This window comes from Cupressus sempervirens, chromosome 3 (genome assembly GCF_028749045.1).
Source record: "Cupressus sempervirens isolate cs-2001-9-10 chromosome 3, ASM2874904v1, whole genome shotgun sequence".
NCBI classification, from domain to species: Eukaryota; Viridiplantae; Streptophyta; class Pinopsida; order Cupressales; family Cupressaceae; genus Cupressus; species Cupressus sempervirens.
Window position 1 is genome coordinate 830,393,602 of NC_143120.1, and position 21,498 is coordinate 830,415,099.

Below are 21,498 nucleotides of genomic sequence, written 5' to 3' on the forward strand. Positions count from 1 at the left end.
ATGCTTTGCAACTCTGGAAAGGTGGAAACCAAGCAACACTTTGTGTTAGAATGTGAGAGATACAAGGATATTAGGTTTAAATTTGCAGATATTATATCCGACAACTCTTGGCACAACTTATTCAGCGAGGATAATATTGAGAAATTAGGTGAGCCCGTCATCAACTTGCACCAAAAAAACATAATTGTTAAAGCCCATTTAATTGAATGGCTGTCCCATTGGCTATGTTTATTGTCATGGACATTAAAAATCATCTCTCTATCATAGAGATAAACTAAAAATATATATTCTCTTTTTAATTCTTACAAGATTTATTTTTTATTGTTCCACTTAATCTTTAATTCTCAAAGCGTTAACACTTTCGGTCCTGCCATCTTGCTTTTGTGGCGGAGAGAGAAATTCATTCACGGTTTCACGGGCGTGACAAAATATTATTTGTAAAAAAACAGGATAAATTAAGCCCATCGGGTGTTTTCTGTGATCTCCACAGAGGAATCTGATATGATAAACACGGAATTTAATCTTGGGCTCAGTCCAGTTATGTTGCATAGACCATGAACAGAGATATCACAGTTGAGCAAAGCCAGGAGGAATGTTGAATGCAGAATCGACCTGAATAATTGGTCTAGTCGAATAATTTTGTAAATTTGTCGAAACACATACTTTCCTCTTAAAAGATTCTGGACTGGAAACCCAGACAAAAGCTCTCACATATCATTGTACCAGAAAATTAATGGATTTTGTGTACGGCTTTTGGAGCTCTTCTGCATGTAGTGTGTGTGGGTGGACGTCGCCTTCTCTACGAACTCTGGGTAAAAGACGATGCGCCTTCCTCACAAGGCTCGCGATCGCGGAAACATCTGGAAAAGAAAACAGTTTAAAACAGTCTTTGAGGCCATTTAAATTGCGCGCAAGCGTAGAACAGGATTCCTCCGACTCTGCAAAATGTACCAATTGCTATCCTGAACCTTTTATCCGGTTGTTGGTCTTCACTATATTCTTTTCATCAATTTATCTGAAATGAATGCGAAATTAGATTTTTAATATTATTATACAACATTGAGAGTAATTGGAAGGATTCTTGGAAATAATAAATTTAAATTCATGAATGAAGAGTAAGGTTGCCACTCCATACAAAATGAATTGCGTAATAGTGAAACTCCTAAGCTGCACTTTCGCACATCGAAAATTTTAGTTTCATATGTTGTGGGCAAGCCAAAATACATTTAGCCAAGCAAAACTAAATTTAGCGCATATTTCAATATCTGGGAAAATGTATTACATAATTGAAGTGAAGAATATTCGAATCCTTTTTACTGAGATTTCAATATGTGCAATCCAGTCTCGCGTTTCCTCAAAACAAACTATTAGAGATTTTTTATAAAGGAGACCTACCGATCACTTCCTTTAACTTGGTCTTAAACAGGATCTATTTAAAATTTGAAAAAAAACAGCATGCAGCCATCAAGAAATATCATACAATATATCGAGTTGATCTTAGCATACCCTAGGCAGTCGGAATCGCCCCCTGATCAACTAAACAGTGAAGCGCATCATGTACTTAAGCTTAAAAATCATGTAAATAATAAGGCCGTCTCAAAGTAGAAGAAATAATTTAGGAACGGGGAGCAAACAGGGCTGTATACGCCTTTATTGATTACAGATTTCAGTTTAATAGAGCCTCTGCAAATATTCAGTATTAAATTAGTTAAGACTTCACATGCATATACTTTAAAATACCATGACTTAATTTCCAAATCAACGATTCCTAGAATGAAAACTATACATTTATAGATCGGGTAACATTTTTCAGTGTATTCTTGAGATAAGTTTTATTTATGGATTGTCAAGTGTTCGCTCATATGATACCATAGGCGTCAATGCCATGAGTAGATGCACTTGCCATTGCAGAGCCATGCGATCTATAAACTTGATCATCTTGTTGGGATTTTCTTTTGGTAAAAATGTGCTGTGTGGATTGCGTGCTGTTAGTTTTAAGTCTGATTCTCCAGAGTTAAAATAGGCTGCAACTGCTTATCCCCTTTTAACTTTTCCTTGATATAACTTCTAGTCAAATTGGCTGTTTTTTCTCACTTATGGATTGATACATTTTCTTTTAGTTTACTCTCATCTAAGGGTGAAAATGTCTATTGAATTACATTTGGTGTCTTTTTGACTATTTTATGTCAGCCACGGATATCAATGCAAATTTCTTTTTTGAGTTTAGCTGTTTTCCTATATTTTTACTCTGATAATTTGGCTATCCAGGAATTCTTAGTAGTCACAAAATTTCCTTGATGCAAAATAAATAATGAAAATCTTGCAGAATGATTTAGCATTTTTGAATGTTAATCCCTTAGTTTTGTTTACCAGGGGCAGATGTATATGGACATTTATTTGTTGAGTGGAAAGTGTTAATCGAATGCATGAAATGAAGGACCTAGCACAACTTTTCATTCGAGTTAACTACAACAATTTGTCTTACTTTGATGCAGACGGATTGAATGGGCAGGCGGCTTCTATTGAAAATGTGTTTGTCAGCTCATCATCTCCAGTGATCCAGCCAAAAGAAAATGTTTTGCTGACAGGTGGTGCATTTGATTTCAAAGGTGCTACAAAGCCCCTTACGTCTACATCTGTATCTTTAAAGAAAAAGGTGGTTCTAGTACGGCATGGGCTTAGCTCATGGAACGCAGAGAACCGTATTCAGGTTACTTATTCATTTTTTTTCCGTTTGATAAAAGAGCAGCTATGATTTGGGATAGGCATTTGTTTTATGGAAGATATGGTTGTTTTTTTTTTTGATCGGTAAGAGGCCGAAGCCAAGATTCATTATTATTATGTGATGTGATTAATTATTATTATTTATTAAATTTGTGGAGAGCCAAACCCTAGACCTCTTGAATAAGAGGCTCACAATTTACCATTGTGTTGTAGGCTCTTGCCTTGGAAGATATGGCTGTTAGTATAGTTTATTGGATATTTATTTTTGTTGGCGATCAAGCAAGACCCACAGTTATCATAAACAAAGCCATATGTGCAAACTGTGTGAATTTCTAGGTGTGATATATGATAAGCCTGGCAGATCCAAGGCTATTCTTTCTGAATAAGAGAAGATGCACATGAGCATCATTCATGTCAAAACTATCAGAGAACTGGTCTGGGTATATGCGTCTTGAATAAATTTTGCATCCACCGTAGCAAATTACATATTTTAATTTAATTACATTTGTAAAATATGTAACATAGGTTGTGAATGCTCACATAGCAACTGGTAGCCTTTCTGTCCACAACTGCCTTTTATTAGGTACAAAACTTTTGAAACCTTGTTTTTGGACTTGGCTTGTCTAGTTTCTTGTGGATATAGGAGATTGATGGGGGATTGAAAGTTATTTTTTGTATGATCTTGTGGATAAAGTGGTCTGCTTGTTGTGAGGTGCAGAATGCCAAATCTTTTAATGAGACTGAAAAGCTGGTAGGAGCCTATATTATTGGAAGCAGAAGACTAGGCCAAATCATGAAATGTGGAGCTACCTAGCATGAGATATGATGCAGGGGCGACCAGGAATCAAATTGGTGGTTGCGATTCAGAAGATTGGATAGCCTTCTAAGCTTACGCACATCTAGTTAGACTGTTATAATTTGTATTTCTGATGAAATAATCTGTTTTAGCTACGGTAGAAGTCATTAGGGATTATTGTACCAATTGATTGTCTAGATTTCTTGCTAAAGCCATCGTTATATAATTGTTTGTATTGTATTTGGTAAGAGATGGAACAAAACATTGGCCTGTTGGCAGAACTATAAGCCAATTTGAGACTTTGTGTATGGTTGATCACTGCAACAACATGATCAAGTTGATGCACACATGGCTAGAACTATGTCTTATTCAAACCCGTGCAATTGTTATAATAGTTACACTGGTGCAGTTCCTGTCTCTCCATTGGATGAGAGCATAAAAGCCTGCCCTATTACATAGTCCCTAGAGCTTTCTCCATATGTGTTAGAGTTGGGTATAATGCTCTATAGCATGCAAGATTGGATGAAGATTATAGCCACCCAAGGTCAAAGCACTTAATGATAGCTCAAGAGAGATCAATAATGATGAAAATGTTATTCTATTGATGATGCAATCATGTGTCTTAATTTTATGGCATGATACATCAAGTGATAACTTATCACCCACCTAAGGTGGAAAAGTGATTGTGTGATATGTCCATTAAAGGTGGTTCACCACCTAAGCTGGAAAAGTGATAACGTGATATGTCCACTAAAGGTGAAAGTTCCGCTTAAAATGGAAAAGTGGTATAATGACAAGTCCTCTAAAGGTAAAAATGTTCCTATGTGGCCTCTAAGTAAGCTGAAGTAACATGTGCACTTAGGACCTAGGAGAAGAATTCACTAGGTACAACACTTAAACTCAGCAACACCCACCTTTAAGTGAAGCTTAGGGAGAATGTATACAATACAAAAAATGCAAGATGATTCTTCACTACTAGTTTATGTTAGGTACCCATGTAAAAATGCAATGAGATCTCTCACAAACGGAGTAAAGGAGGAAACATGGTGAGACAAAACTCCTCCCTAAAAGATAGATGAAAATAAAAAATGTTCTCAATAATGAATGAGATGGACAAAACCCCAAGTGTGGAAAAAATCTGCCCCATAAGAGATTAGAAGAAGACAAACAAGAGAATTCTCCCTCAATGTAGAATATCTTGCAATGATGGTAGATGCTCAAAATTGAATGCTGAAGATAATCCAATGCTGTCAAATAATGTTCCTCCCTTCATAAGGAAACAAAACCAAGATGGTATGCAAGATGCCTTTCCATTCCTAAAAGGAAGATGAAGGAAGAAGGGTGAACTATGATGTCTCTAAAGCATGTTCAAGTGTCTACCACAATTTAATCAGGCACACTAGGCTGCACTATGGAAGATGATGAAAGTATTGGCATTGATGTCAAAGCCAATGAGGGAGACTAATGCAAATGTTGTCACTGATGTCAAAGATGCAAAAGACAAAGTTCACTATCTTAAATGTCAAAGAAAGAATAAGGGAATTCTTTGAAAGTTTATATGAACAAGATAGTTTCGGTAAATTGTTTTTTTTGATAGGTAACTTTTAATTGTATTAAAGTAGATGATAAGATTTACAATGTATTAGCTATTAAAAGCTTGCCGCTATTCTGAGTATCTTTACACAAAGCTTAAATGACATCTACCCACAACCCCATATTACATTAGACAAAATGGGCATGAACACTTAGCCAAAAAGCCTACACCCTTGCATTCTTAGTGACCACACATAGTAAAGAAGAAGTAACATAACAATACCAAAGACCGGAAGAGACACAAACACAGACCAACATCACTTAATCCACTTGTCTGAGTCTTCTTTGGTGAAGTTTGGGATGCCTCGATCAACACTCTTCACCCGCTCCTTGCCCTTGCTCATAGGTCCCCAAGGGCGCTTCCTACCTTCTATGGTAGCAATGTCCACACCCACCTCCACAACATTGACCCACACTCCAGACACTGTCTCTTCCCTTGAGGTCGCTCGAGGAGTTTGACAAGTCAGAGGTTCCCCTGGCATCCTCATGCTCTTGCATGGTGTCGATTTCATAAAACCTTTCCCAGTGCCCTCCTTATATCACACCGTCTCTTCCAAGAAAGTGGTTACCTTCCTCCATCCCTTCGCAGCTTTTAGAACATGCAGACCTTGTGGAGAGGTTGAGGACCAAATGACTAAAGGTTGAACCTGAGAGTCGCTACTGCCAATCAACCGCCAAGGGCCATGACCCATGTCCAACCCAACACCCAAAACGACTCTGTCGATAATGTCGTTGATCCCAAGCAGCCACTGGGGTTCCATACAAGCACTACAATCCACCTAACTTCCTCCTTGGATTCGCTTACCATTGAAGCCAATGCCATAAACAGAGATGCAATATCCATATTGGACTTCCTCCAATATATATCGAGGTATTCCAATCCAAATATCTCAAAAATACCAGTCATAAACTTCTTCTCCTCAAATAGAAAGATGCTCATTAGCCTTCTCACCAAAATCTTTCCCTTATAACACTGTGTCTAGTTGTCCAATATCAATACAAAGTTGGTCTCCATCTCAAAATCCGCACGCAACCCACTACTTACACAACAAAATATGGCCCTTTCCTTTAACTCTCCCTCGAACCCTCTGGAAGCACTAACTGCGAAGAGTGCTAGATTAATAATTATGATTCCAATGCCTCTGCCATGCGCAAAGAGATACAACTTTATGAATGCTCATCCAACTCGAGAAAATTGCTTCATAATTGAATAGGTGGTCACTCATGGGGTGGGAAATTTGAGTGTCCAATTCCAAATTCCTAATCTGCCAACCTTATTCTAAAGTCTAAGATCTTCATACATTTCATATTTGCTCTCCAAGGAACCTTCCACTCCAATATTCGCCAACTTATCTACCAGTTTGTTAACCTTCCGATATGTGTGGGAAATTCAGAAATCTTTGAACTCCTATAGTAGACTCTTTATCTGATTTATATACTTGTCAAGATGCCATGCCTCCAATTTCCCTTTCTTAATTCCATTGATAATAATCTCAGAGTCTCCCTCCAAATGCACTTTTGTTATACCAATTTTGGTCCTTAAAACAAGAGCCTTTATTGCTACTTCACATTCTGCCACATTATTGGTGCCATCCCTTAGGCGTTTGGCACTAAGGGCTAAGATGTTTCCCTCATGGTCCCGTGCAATGCACCCACATCCTGATGGCCTAGGATTTCCTCTTGTTGCCCCATCAAAATTTATCTTAATTCACCCATTCTTTGGCGGGAGCCAAATGCATTCTTCTCTTTGACAACAAGGATCAACCCTTGGAAGCCCATTAATGGGCCGAAATTTAATATTCGGGAAGCTCTTCTACATTAGAGTATCCAACCTTGTATAAGGTGTGCCGTGATGGTTTACTGTCGAGATTGCTGTAGAAATAACTTCTGCAATAGCCCTCTCCAAATGTTTACCAAAACTAAAGCAATCTTCATCCTTATCCTGGAAGATCTTTCTGTTACGCTCCTTCCAAAGTTCCCAGAGCATTATTAAAGGTATGATCTTCCAAGGCACTCCAAAAGTAGTATCTTTCTTCTCCATTGGCCACAATTCCAGCCATCCTTTGAGAGTTTCTAACAACATGCATGCCCATTCCAACTTGGTCCTCACGAGATGCCATGACTTTTGGGAGAAATTGCAATGTAAAAGAAGGTGATCAACTGTCTCTTCGGGCTCTCTGCACAAAGGGCATCTAAACGGTTCCTGGAACCTCATCTTTATTAACCTTTCCCCTGCCAAAATTTTCCCATTGCCTGCTAGCCAAGTAAAGGCACCCGCTTTAGGTAGACAAGCTCGATCCCAACAAAGATGTTGTTCCCAGGCCACATTATTATGCAGTCCTTCCAGCAACTGGTAACCAATTTTTACTGACTACCCACCACTTTTTGATCCACACCAAACCAGCTGATCCTACGAGTTTGAGCAAACTAAAGCCCTTTGTGCCAATATCTGCTTGAGTTGTTCCATATCCTCATTGTTTAAAGTGAGGGAGGAGACGTGTCCATCTCCTAGGCATACCATTTATTGTACTCTACCAGTCTATGAAATCACTAACTTTTGTGCCCCATTGTTGTGGTACCTTAATCAAACTTTGAGAAACCCCAGTACTGTCTAACTTCTGTCCTACATCCCACGAATCCTTCCAAAAATCAGCCTTACCTCCATCACCAATCTTCCAAGTCTGATGATTAGTTACCAACTCCCTACAACTTAAAAAGAAAATTCCAAATTGCTGATCCATGGAGAGGGTTTGCAATTGTCAATATTGTGTCATCCTCCATGCTATCCAAGTGCTTCGCTTTGAGGATCTTTACCCAACTTGATGACCGATAGTATACATTTGCCAAACCAATTTGGCACCAAGTGCCATGTTTAAAGTTTCAACATCTAGTCCGTTGTGCCTGCCCCACCTCTCCCTTTCAGACGATACACCTTCGACTAGGCCATAAGAGGAATTTTTCCCCCATCCTTCATCCCATTCCACAAAAAAAATTTCATACTACGTTGGATTAGGGTGATGCCTTTCTTTGGAATCTTGAAACATGTCATTCAATAGATCAACATAGTTAAGATGACATTACGAAGCAGCATGATCCTACCTACTAGAGTCAACCATCAGCCTTTCCAGCTGTCCATCCTCTTTGAACAACCATCCACAAGGTCCTTCCATATGGCTCCCTTACGTACCCCTTCAAACAAGGGTGTACCTAAAAATATGCCTGGGAGCTTCCCAATTCTCACACCAAAGTATCTAGCACTAATCTTCTGTGACCCCAGTTCAGTGTTGAAGAAGTAGATCTCTAATTTTTCCCAGTTCACCGACTGACTCGGAGCCAAACCATATTCTTCTAAAACCTTCTTCATAACCCTTGCCTCATCCATTGAGGCCACCCCAAAATAACAAGTGTCATCCGCAAAGTGGGAATGGGTGGTGACTTCAATTCCTTGTGCTATTAGTATTTCTTTTCATTGACCGAGCTCTCTTCTTAGTGATGAGCTTTCCCAAAGCTTCAGCCAACAAGATGAATAAAAATGGGGAGATTGGATCCCCCTATCTGATCCTCGAATAGTCCCACAGAAGCCTTGAGGGCTACCATTCACTAAAACCGGGGCCCTATAATCTGCTAATATACTTGCAATCCATTTCAACTATCCTTCACCAAAGCCAAACTTTCGCATAACAGCGAATAGAAGCTCCTGTCAACACAATCATAGGCTTTGCAAATATCAAGTTTTAACATCTTTCAATCCTTGCTTTTCCTTGATGAATGTATTACCTCATGTGCCACAATGATGCCATCAACAATAGGAAGATTGGGCGTACAACCACTTTGCTTTAGAGAGATAATGGAGACTAGAAGCAATTTTAGTCTATTTGCAGCTACCTTGGTAAAACTTAATATATTGTATTACAAAGAGAAATGAGCATGAAATCATTATACCTAGACAGTTGTGTCTTCTTTGGTATGAGCACAACTAGTGTGTTATTGAAATCTTTCAAGATGAAGCCTTCCCTCCTAGATTCCTCCACCACTTCCAGCAACTCCTCCTTGAGGTGATTCCAAAACTTCTAGTAGAAGAAGGCCTGAAAGCCATCTGGCCTAAGAGCCTTTTCTCCTCCCAATCCAAAAATTGCAGCCTTCAACTCGCTCATCTTTATTGGTTCCATTAACATTTGATTATCTTGTTCCGAGACAATGCATGGGATAACCCCCAAGACTCTTTCCTGAGCCGCACTCCTTTCCATTTGCTCCACATTTCACAAATCAGAAAAAAATCGATTGCAGATTGATTGATAGCAAAGTAACGTGAATCGGAATTGTATCGGAATCGGCACGGCCGAATCGAGGGTGAATCGCCGGTGAATCGGCGATGAATCGGCAAATTTGAATAAACCCTTTAAATGTAAAGATTTTAACAATTTAAGACTTATTTCATGCACCCTTTATTGAATATAACTTAAAAACACTATAAAATCATCAAATAGAATCTAACATACATAAACATGAAACATAAAATCCATCACGTACGTAACTATGTTATCATTATGTACTAAAATGTAAAATGTATGCTAGCTGAAGTAAATAAAAATCAAATGATAATAATGATTCAAATCATAGAATCAGTAAGATGAAATCATGAAGATCTATAAGACATCAAATCATAAATGTATGTATAAATCTAAGATGAAGATCCATGAAAGTTTGAAACATATGTCTATCAGTGATTCAGTATCACTATCAATATCTATACAGTGTAAACAAAATATAAAAACAAGGCTCTAGCTCAAGCCTCATCATCCTCATCATCATCCTCTAGCTCTACTGCAGCCTCAACCTCAGCCTCTGAGTATCCAGTTTTCCTATGAGAAAGGCGTGTAAGGTAGGTCCTAGAGGACCGCCGAGCCATGTCCCCTGCATGGGCAATGGGCTCACAAATAACATCGCTAGGGCCTGCGTCTATGCGTGTGCATGTGCGTCTACCAATGCCTGAACGAGTTCTAGCTGCCTCCTCTGCCCTGGCCACAGCCTCAACCTCTACATCCACCTAGTCAACCCACGCGTGGTCTTCCTCAGTGAAGACTGGGTCCACGGTCTCTATGATCCACTCTGATTCTGGATCAATCTCCTCTAGAATGATTGAAGAGGAGTCAGCGCCCAAAATCTGTCTAATCTTAAAACGAAGGTTGTAATGAACAAAGACAAGATCATTCAACCTCTGCACTGTCAACCTGTTTCTCCTCTTCGAGTGGATGTGCTCGAACATGGACCAATTGCGCTCACATCCAGAAGCGCTACTTGGCTAACTCAGAATGAAGATGGCAATTTTTTGAAGGTTTGGGGTTGTGGCCCCAAACATTTGCCACCATCTATCTGAAATAAGGAAAAAACAAAAACAATTAGTCTCATTTACAAATTACAACTCTAAAATTAATGCATTATATAATCATATAATCAACTTTAAGTTTAGAATCTAGATTCATGAACATTGAGTATATTATTTAATTTTTACCTGGCTGTAGTGTTGTCTGAGCATTTATGGCCATCCTGCCAGAGAAAAGTGGCCTCTCCTTATTGTTGAACTGGTCTAGCTCAACAATCGCAGCAGCGCTATTTTCATCGCTAATCAATCTCTGAATCACTGTGTATAAGCCAATGAGAACCTCCGCATCCGCCTTGAACTCAGGACGGAAACGAAATGCCGGATTCAAATAGTAAGTTGTTGCGTGGATGGGTCGATGGAGCTGATTCTGCCATCTCCTATCAATGATGTCCCAAATAGGGCCATACCTCTCCTACACTCCTACATATTGGGCTCTGATGGCCTCCTTGGCCCTATCCATGCCCTCATAAATGTAGCCCATAGAGGGCTTCTCCCCCATCAGCAGTTCATAGCAAAGCTACAAGGGGCTCAGTGACCTACATATAAAGTAAAACAAAAAATTTGAGTCAAAACTTAAATATAAAATAATATATTATATAACTTAAAGTAAAAGCAAAATACTAAATGTTAAATTGCAATAAATTTACCTTCAGGATTTCTCTAGCGAGTTTCCAAAAACCATCCTCATCAAATATGCAATCCGCCACATCTAACCCTATAGTGGTCGTAGCATAGGAAGAGAAAATCCACTCCTGCCCAACAAACATGCTCCTCAATCCATCCCTTGATGTCAACAAGGACTGCAAGGTGATGAAATTCGTGGCAAACCTCGTGATACCTGGGTGAGCTAACTCCTTGCCTTTTGTGTACTTCCTCCTTGTGCTAAGGACAAATGCATGATTATAAATGAATTTGCATATGTTTTTTGCCCTTTCCACACATGACTTGACAAACTCAAGTCTGCCAATTTCCTCCAACATGAGGTCAATGCAGTGTGCCACACAAGGTTACCAAAATATGGTGGGGTGCCTCTCCATCAAAAGTTTACCTACAACAATTTTAAGTCAATTAGAAACTCAAATTTCAAAAAAATTTATTTTCAAAACTTGAAAAGTTAAAAGTTTACCTACTGCAACATAATTTGCTGCTTTATTCGTCACCACCTGGATCACATTTTGTTTCCCCACCTCTGCTATAACTTCTTCAATAGCCTCACATAAATATGTGGCATTTTTCACATGTGCAGAAGCATCAATGGATTTTATGAACATGGTATATCCTACAAGTAACAAAACAACGAATTATAATATTAAATGGATCATTAACGAATTAGCATTCAACAAATCAAAATTTACAATTATGTATGTAGGAAAGTAGAATGATCAATCTCCGCAGGATACAAGAAAATTGAGTGTTCTATTCCTCCTATCGGTCCAACCATCAGTCATGATGGTGCAACCCTTTGCAATCCATTCCTTTCGGTTCTCCTCGAGGTCAACCCTCATGTCCTCTACCATCTCATCCAGGAGGTATTTGCTCAACTCAGCCTTAGTTGGGTCTTTAAACCCCGGACCACAAATAGCAACCGCATCTATCATATTCTGCCAATAAGGAGCCCTGTCACAAATAAAAGTTTAGATGTCAAAGACTCAAATTATAAAACAAGTAGATATAATTAAAGTTTTACTTTTACTTTTAATTTTAACTTTAAAGAAAACAAAGAAAAAAGAATAAATTATCTAGCTGCAATAAATGGAATGTTGCAAAAGTACCAAAATTTGCATATCTCCTTTCTGGCAGCATCGTGAATCTCCTTGTTCAAACCCATGCCCTCAAGCGTGGGTTGGGAACCAGGAGTAGTGCAGGGCACAAAGTAACTATCCATTCTATTTTTCCGCACTCTAGGCTACAATAGGTTGGTGTGGGACTCTATCTCAGTCTATGACCAACTAGCACTAGCACTAGCATGAGCAGAAGAACTAGGATAAAAAGGAGGCCTAGAAGAACCCTCTCCAACACAACCTACGAATGCGGAAGCTAATGCAGATGCAGATGGATGCGGTTGCGGATGCGGGAACATGGGAGCCAATACCCCTTAACCCTTCAACTTGCATTTTCCTATTTGCTTTGTCTTTTTCAATTTTGTCTAATGCCATTAAGCAAGTGCGTTTTGCCTCAGGAGTTTGGTGAGTGCAAACTGTAACATCGTGTCCAGGTATAGCAGCAATGTGGAATTTCAATCTATAAATACCCCCAGAAGTTATTTTTTCTTTACAAAACATGCATTTTGTTTGATATTTAGTTCTTCTAGGAAACTTTTCATTATATTTCCAACATTCATCTTTTTTACCCATTGGAATTTGCGAAAAATAAGAGCAAAGGCTGCTGCAATAAAAAAATTTATGTAAAATATCAAAGTTTGAAGCTAATAAAAATTAGAAAACAACAAACCCTAGCTTGCAACTTAGTAAAAATAAAGAACATTCAAGATTTACACTAAAATTCTTGAAAACTATAGAAATTTAACAAAAACGCATAATACACTAAAAATTTAACAAAAAATGCATAATACACTAACATGCAAGAAAAAAATAAGCACTTACCTCTTGCAAATGAGTTGAGGAGTGTTGATATTGGCTCCTTAATGCTCCCAAAGCAATTGATGGGCTCCCCAAATGGCCTGCTGATCTCTTTGGTGCTCTTCCTTCTCGCCGGTTGGAAACCTATGGCTTTTCTTTTCTCTTCTTCTCTCTCACTTTTCCTCTCTTCTACTCATGCTTAACAAATAGAAGGCCCTTTAGGGTTATAACAAAGAGAATAGGTCAAAAACAAAGTGAAAAAACAAGTGATTTTTTAAAAAATTTCAACTTCCCTTTTTACATGCCGCGGGTGATTCATACCCGATTTTTAAAGGCGATTTTGGCGATTTTTTCATGAATCGCCTAAATCAGTGATTCAGGCGAGTCATGGCCCAAAAATAGGCGATATCGATACACGATGCAAAAAAGATTGCACAGCATGAATCTAATCGCGGAATCGCCAATTCAGGCGATTTTTGGGTGATTCTCGTTACTATGATTGATAGTGTCAAGTTCCTCCAAGACTACCCCATCTTTATCTTTGATTGAAAGAATGTGGTTCACATTGCACCTTTCTTTCATTAAACTATGGAAAAATTTTGTATTCCTGTCCCCCACCTTCAACCCATCTTCTCTCGATTTTTGTTTGAGGTGAACTTCCTCCCTCATAACAATTTTTGAGTACTTACCCATTAAAACTTGTTCTGTTTCAAAATCCACTACGTCCATACCTTGATCCAAAACTTTGGTGTTGAGTGCTGCTAAATCTGCCTCTATCTCTTCTTTAATATTGAAGATGTTACCAAAGTGAAATTTATTCCATTCCTTGAGCTTTTGCTTGAGGTATTTCAGCTTTGAGAAGAACTGAAAAGCAAAATTGCCATCCGTTTAAAGTGCATTGGACCACCATTCAACCACCATTTCCTGAAAACCTTCCTCCTAGAACTACATTAACTCAAATTTGAAAGGGCGTCTAAGGGGGTTACTGTCTTGTTGTACCACTAGAGACATCGGATAGTGATTCCAGCCTGAGAGTCCCAAGATTCTCCCCTCAAACACAATCGGTACATTATGCCAGGCCCCTACCAAGAAAATTCTATCCAACTTCTCTACAATATGAGAGAAACCCTTTCTACAGTTCGTCCAAGTGTATTTACCCCCTTTTGCTGGTACTTCCCACAAATTATTCTCCTGAACAAACTGTTGAAAATCAGGTTGAACTGATCCAACTGATCGAGCGCCTCCTCTTTTATATGCAGAGCATAGAGGGGCATTAAAGTCGCCTGCTACCACAATTAGATCATTTCCCCAAGTGCCAATATGGTGTGTTATCTCATCCCATACTCTTTTCTTCTCTTTTGACTTTGTGGGTCCGTAAACATTCACCATAACTCCCAAAAAATTCACTGTATGTGAAGAGAAACAAATTGTTTGCTAGTTCCTCTTTTTGATCAGTGGCTCCCCTTTAAAAAGTCTAGGGTTCCACAAAATCCCTAAGCCTCCAAAAGCACCCACTGCCTCCACGAAAAAACTAGACCATCTCATCCTAACTCTTAAAACCCTAGTTGCTTCCTCTACTTCCATTTTAGTCTCCTGAATACATATCACTTCTACTTTCGCTTGATCAAAAGCTCTCTTGATCAAGCGCCTCTTGCACATTCCAGGTAAGGAAATTCATGGCTGCCTAGGAGTCAATGTCCCTCCCTGATCTCAATCTTGTTTGGCCCTTCATATTGCCAACATCGTCCAGTAACTTTTGGATTGACTTCCTTCCCCTAGATTTCTAGGAACCGCCCTGAGTTTTTGACTCCTTTGCTTCCGATTGTGAAATTGTACACTTTTTGATCAGCTCAATCCCATCCTACTCTACTGATGTATCCTCTTCTAAAAGCTCATCTGCCTCTTGGATGCCCCCCAAATATAGTACCATCAACCTTGGTGGAGACTCAAAAATGTCTTTGCAAGTTCCCCCCCCTTCAACTTGCAAGAGTAAACTTGAAGCCACAGCCACAGGTTGTGTTTCCTCCATGCACTTAATATGATCCATTGAGGTCAAGTATTCTTCGTCTTCCACAGGTTCAGCTTTCCCAACCTCCAATCCCATCTCTATTCCTTAGCTGCCGCCCCAATAATAGCCCTCTTTTGGTGGTTGTAAAGCACACCAAACATCTGGTTTTTTTCTGGAATGCTTTCCATAGGGATTCCCATCCTCACCTCTTTAGCATCTATAGAAAAATTGGATACCATGTACCTTATTCCATTTTCCTTACTTCTCCCATCATCCCTTCTACCACCCAAATCGCCACCAACCAAAGGAACCTTGGATGGGCCCAAATCACTCCTGCCCGCATCGTCCTTGAAAGCGACAACCTACTTTTCCTTCCCCTTGATCTTCACTGTACATTCCTTGCAAGCCTTGCATCGACTTATTTCTTCCTCAATCTCTATTTTCTGCCACCAATACCCTTCCTGAGTGCGTAGTTCTATTGCATGAGGAAGTAGTGGATGTGGTTTCCGCATTATGCAAATCCTCGCATACAAGCTAAAATCTTGCTTTTCTATTGCTTCGTCCGCCTTTACAAACTTCTCTAATTTGTTCCCAATCATCTAAAAAATCTCCATACTCTAGTATTCATGTGGGAGATTGTATAACCTGATCCATATTGCTACCTCCTCAACTTTGGTTTGTTTAGGGTTAAAGTTGGGGACCTAGTCTTTGATATAAAAACCAACTCCATCCATCAAAGAGGGCCCATTAAACATTACCCTGGTTTTGTCCCTACCCAACTCCAGAATGATAAGAAAACCATTTGTCAGTGTTTTGATTGAAACATTTTGCCCCCAACAATCATTTACCCACTTTCTCATCTTAGGCAGAGCAGGCCAACCTCTGCCCACTCATGAAGAAACCTCTTTCCCTCAACATTTTGACTGTTGATTTCCATCCATCCGTGTCAATATGGATATTAATTGCTTTGTTTTCAGTCATCATCAATGTATCCTTCGTTATCGTGGCAAAGGAAGATAGGTGGGCTTTTGGTCTCTTTACCCATATTCTGTTGATTCTTGCCGTGTGCCCTAGGCCGGTCCTATTATCATCACGGAGCATAATGGCCTCTTGAAGATAAAGTGTAAGACATCACCGATCATAGTAGCTGAAAAAATCATAGAGAGAAGCACTCCCAGAACAAACAGAAAAATCTCCCTCTGATCTCATAGTATATAGGGAAATGGAAAATGAAGTGAGCCTCAGTCTCCACCTCACCTAAAGTACAAAGCTTACAGATCCGCTCTCCACAGTCAATATGATGGTCAGTCAGAACCCAAAGACGATGAGAACTCTGAAAGATCCCAAAGAGATACGTAGGGCATGAGACCACCACTGGGAAATGTAGCTAGGATGAACAATAATCCCATAAGAAATCTCCAAAAAGTGCTCTGCACAAAAGGACATCCGCAGGTGTAAACCACCAGAAGGGTTAACCTAGTTAATGGCAATGTACTACCTATAAATGGTAAGTCTGACATGCTCATTTAACTCCTATCGAGAGGGGAGAAGATGAGCCAGGGCATCCAGTGAGAAATGAAAAGGAGGGAGGTAGTCAATATCAATCCCAATCGAACCTAGCAAAGAAGAGGCCTACGTACACCAGCATCGTGCATGAGAACCAAACTCTGAACTCACAGTATAAATTGACAAACAATAAGCCAAATAGGAGTACCGATCACAATCACCAGCACAATCCACAAAACCATGTAGGCGATGGAGGAACCAAATATGATAAAAAATGGCCGCAAGATGGAAAGGATGAGCACCAAACTTAGCAAGAATGACACTATGAAGAGTGAACATGTGACATCTAATGATGTGCCTCAAAAACAAAGTTTGAACCCGCTCAATCGAGGCCCAATTAGAACCAAGAAGAGATGGGCCCCAAACCACAAACCCATAAAGAACAATCAGCCGCACAAGAGAGTCCAAGAGAGATAACTTGGACGAGGTATCCTCGAAGTGATGTTTGAAGCACTGTTTCTCAATCAAAGCAAGAGAACCCATACCCTTATTAACGATGGGCTGAATAGCTGGTTTCATACTGAACCATGGTCTGGAAAACTTAAACCCCCAGATATGTATAGGATGAAGTGATCATAATCTCCTGACCCTATAAAAAGAAGTGAAGATGAGAAGTCTTTAAGAAATTGAAGATCATGACCCGAGTCTTACCCAAGTTAACAACAAGCTGACGTTGATCACAAAAGGAAGCCAAGCCATCAAGAAGCCTATGTAACCTATCTAGAGAGGAAGTAAGGAGAACGACATCATCCGCAAAAAGGAGGATGAAGATCAGAACCTAGTGAAGATAGCAGCCATCCCTAGGGAGCGAAAACTTCAGGAGGAAGTCCTCAAGCTTATCAATATATAACCCAAAGAAAGTAGGGGAGAGAGGACATCCCTACTTAACCCCAATAGTGCTATGGATCAGATCCGAGAAGCCCTCAGGAATTCTGAATCTACCAATCACAGTCTCATATAGTCTCATAATAGTGGTACGTAGCATCTTAGAAATACCAATCTCCCTAAGCTTGTCAAACAGAGCCATCCTAGGAACAAAATCAAAAGCTTTGCGAACAGAAACAAAGCAATAGTAGACCTTCTTCGATCTATGTCTGGCCTCCTCAATAATAGCCTGTAAAGTGAAGATGTGATCCATAGTCTGATAGTCTGCTTGGAAACCAGCCAACCCTCTAGCCCTACAACCTTTCCTGTCAAGCTCACCAGATAGCATAGCATTAAGGGTTGCCACATACAGTTTGGCAAATGTGTGTCCAATCATGATGGTTCTGTAGTTCCCCGGATTGGAGACAAGGCCGGTCTTATGAATAGGATAAATCAGATGCCTAGACTAGGAATTCGAAAACCAGGTGTGAATCACTTTATTGAAGAGAATAGAGAGATAGGGGCCTAGAACTGAGGCACCGAACTTGAAAAGCTCAACCTGGAATCCCTCCTCATCAGCAGCTCATGGATCTGATGGCCTCAAGAATGTGGGAAGTGGTGAACAAGCAGCTAAAAGGGGGCAAAATGGGGTAGATAGAAGGCGGCCCTGGAATGTCATAAAGAGCCATGGTGTGCGAGGTAAGCGAGCGAAAGTCAAGGTTGGAGGGTGGAGTAGAACTATGGGGGAAAAGAGTGTGCCAGAAAAGCTAGGGATTGCGGATCAGCTTGGAGAAAAGGGATTTGCACTTGGAAGTAGCAAAGGAACGTTTTTTACTATGAAAAAAATGAAGATAAGACGAGAGAAGGTGGACAAAGTCAAGGGAGTGAGCCTCAAAAGAAGAATGCATAGAACGATGGAAAGATTTGCAGTCTGTATCAAACAACTAGTTCATAGGACAAGAATTACAACATTTTCTATGAAGGGGCAAAGAAGGACGATGAGGAATGGAAAGGATGGAAGACTTCTGGATAGTCATTGCAAGAAAGTCAAACATGGAGGCAGCCTCACACAAGTTAGAGAAGCACGAAAGGTTGAGGAGTCTCGAAAGATGAGCAAAAAAGAGCTCACAATCGCCATCTAGAAAATGGAAGTGAATGGGTGAGCGAGCAATGACAGATGGAAGATGAAGTGACAAGAGAGGAGGCGAAAGAAGAGGGGAGAAGCGAAAATGAATACTGATGAGAGCATGGTCTGCAAGAGGAAGGTGCATGATGGTGACACTGCGAATGCAAGAGATGAAGGAGGGATAGGCGAGGGCATAATCAACGACACTAGCACGACCACAATGAGGCCAACAAGTGAAGAACTCAAATCCAAGGAAGTAGGAAAGGTCGTTCAAGATCACAAGACTAGAAGACTCACAGCCGCAATAGATGTCTACCATACATGGAAAACGGTCCAAGAGCATCCTCAGAATATCATTGAAGCCCTAAAGGAGTCGGATCAATTTCAGTAGAGTACTACGATCATAAAGCGGAGTCTGGAGTTCTCTAGTTTCCACATTGAAAACCCCGAGAATAATAATTTCCTCTAGAGCAACAAATTGAGAAATAGTCTCACAAAGGTCAACAAAAGGGTTTCTGTCATCGATACTATGGATAGCATAATGGGAGGAAGCTGGTGGAAAATCGCAAGCAGCCAAAAAGAAATCTCTCTGATGGTGACACTTACAGTCAATGCGGACCCACATGAATCTAGCAAACGTATCTGAGTGTACAATAGAAGTGCCGCTGAAAATATCCTCCTTAATCAAACAAGCCACACCGCCTCTCTACATATAGATAACCACTAATAACCATTAACCCCCAGAAGAGGATGTATAGGGCTCTCATGAATCTCCGTAATGACAAGAATATCAACGGATCCCACAACATCACATAAAAGACCAGGTAATGACCATAAAGACCCATTACCATTCCAGCAGTTAACAAGAAGGGAGTAAGTGGGGGTCTCCCTCTTGTCCGACTATTGGTGGGACTATCATTTGCCCTTGGGGGCTTGCCTCTCTTCCCAACCACTGGGGGGAATCTCTAATAACTACTTTCAAATTCCTGATAATTGCCCATTTACCACCCTGCCTCGCCTCACCCACTATACCATGAGCATGTTTCAGCTCTGTAACTTGAGCCTTTGTGAGATTTTCATCCAAGAAAATCTTGGAAGGGAAAGTGAATAACTTCCTCTTAGCAGGGAGAGCTTGAAGCCTATCTGCAAGTGAAAAAACTGATAAATAAGATGTCACCATGTCCAACCCAGCACTTGTCCAACATGATATCAGTAAGACCAAGTTGATCAGAGAGGAAAGAGTGTTCAACTACGAGAGGATCAAGAGGAGGGAGTCCACGAACCCGCAGGTTGAACTCACGAACCCGTCTCACCCTCTCATCCTCGATCTTACCTTGTACCATTTTGTCAATACTAGCAAGAGGTGTAGCATCCGTGCTATTACAAAGGGAGGCCCATGACTTAACTTTCAATTCAATTTCAGAAACAAGAGAAGAGTGCTTAATTGCAATAAGGGATTGTTGTTCTTTGATGGCATCAAGTCCCTTAAGTTGTGCAATAATGGAGCAAATATTAGTTTGCAGGCCTATTGTCTCAGTTGTGAAAGTATTTGAAAAACTTTGGATCAAGGTCGAATTGGAGGTTGTGGCACTCGAGTTCAAAAATGGTATCAGTTAATGAGATAACCTGCTACCTCAGTTGCAGATTGTCCATTTCCAGCTTGGAATTCCTGTCACACAACTGTTGATAGGTGAGGAGTTGTTGGCCTTAGGTTGAGCAAGAATCGCCACCGTCTGCCATAGCCAGATAAGAGTAGAGAACCAGTAGATAATGATGACCCACGAAGAAGCACACAAAGGAACATAGCCTAGGCAAAAAGAAGATAACAGACCAACAAGAAAGAGAGAGAGTTCACAAATATTTAAGACAGAGAAGACACCAAGAGCCACAACCACCGAAGCCCCACAGACATACCCACAATCTCTCTACAAACACCCCTACGAAGAAACCCCAAAATGGGAGAAGAGAAAGAGAAGATAGCCGTCGAGCGAAAGGGCACACACGACAAGAACAACATGCAAACAAAGGAGGAAAGAGCTCCCACACGCCACCAAAGAGATAAGTTGAAACCAGGTGGACACACCCCGTAAAACACTAGCTAACATGAGTATAACACCACAGTAGGAACCCACGATAACTCTCCAATCAAACACACCGAAGCTATCCAACAAAGTACGGGTAACTCTCCAACACCAGAAGCTGGCAAAATCAATGCCTATGGGAGCCATGATTGACCATAGACGAGAAGTGGACGAGGTCACAGGGAAGGTCGCAGATGAGATCATCGCAGACGAAGTAAAGGGATCTCTATGTAAAGGGAGAACAAATACAAAAAGAACAAAGACTATAAGGACAAAGAGAAGTCATACTATATTGTTGAGGAGGAGCACACCGAGTTAGATTCTAATGATGAGAATGAAGTTGAAGTAGTGTTATATGTTGCTATTAAAGAAGATTTAGAAGAAGAAAGGTATGAAGAAGAAAAAACTCTCATTTATCATGTTAGTAAAAGTGATACATGGATTATTGATAGTGGATGTTCACATCACATGACTGGTGATATTAGTAAGTATGATAAGCTAGAAGAATATGAATTTGGAATTAAAATTGGGATTGATGTTCTATGTCCTGTGAAAGGTAGAGGATCATTGATGCTAAATGATAAAATCAGATGTGATGATGCTTATTGGGTTCAAGGACCAAAATACAATTTGTTGAGTGTTGCACAACTAAATAATATAGGTCACAAGTTGGAATTTCAAAATAAAAAGGTAAAGATCTATGATGATGATGGAAACTTGATGAGTATTTGAGAGCAAACTAGGTGTACCCTATTCTACCTAGATACTACTATCAGTA

General features: G+C 40.1%; 1 protein-coding gene across 2 annotated transcripts in view; it reads left to right on the forward strand.

The window, feature by feature from the left end:
- The first annotated feature begins 357 nt into the window (after positions 1-357).
- Positions 358-21,498, forward strand: part of LOC149569355 (putative 2-carboxy-D-arabinitol-1-phosphatase) — a 108,415-nt gene continuing 87,274 nt past the window's right edge. The window contains exons 1-2 of one of the 2 annotated variants that reach the window (XM_089822062.1): positions 358-947; positions 2,496-2,710. In XM_089822062.1, coding sequence (XP_089678188.1) covers positions 734-947; positions 2,496-2,710 — 429 coding nt within the window. In that variant the 5' untranslated portion in view covers positions 358-733. The remainder of the gene's footprint in view (positions 948-2,495; positions 2,711-21,498) is intronic. The other variant, XM_089822063.1, reaches the window with a different exon arrangement.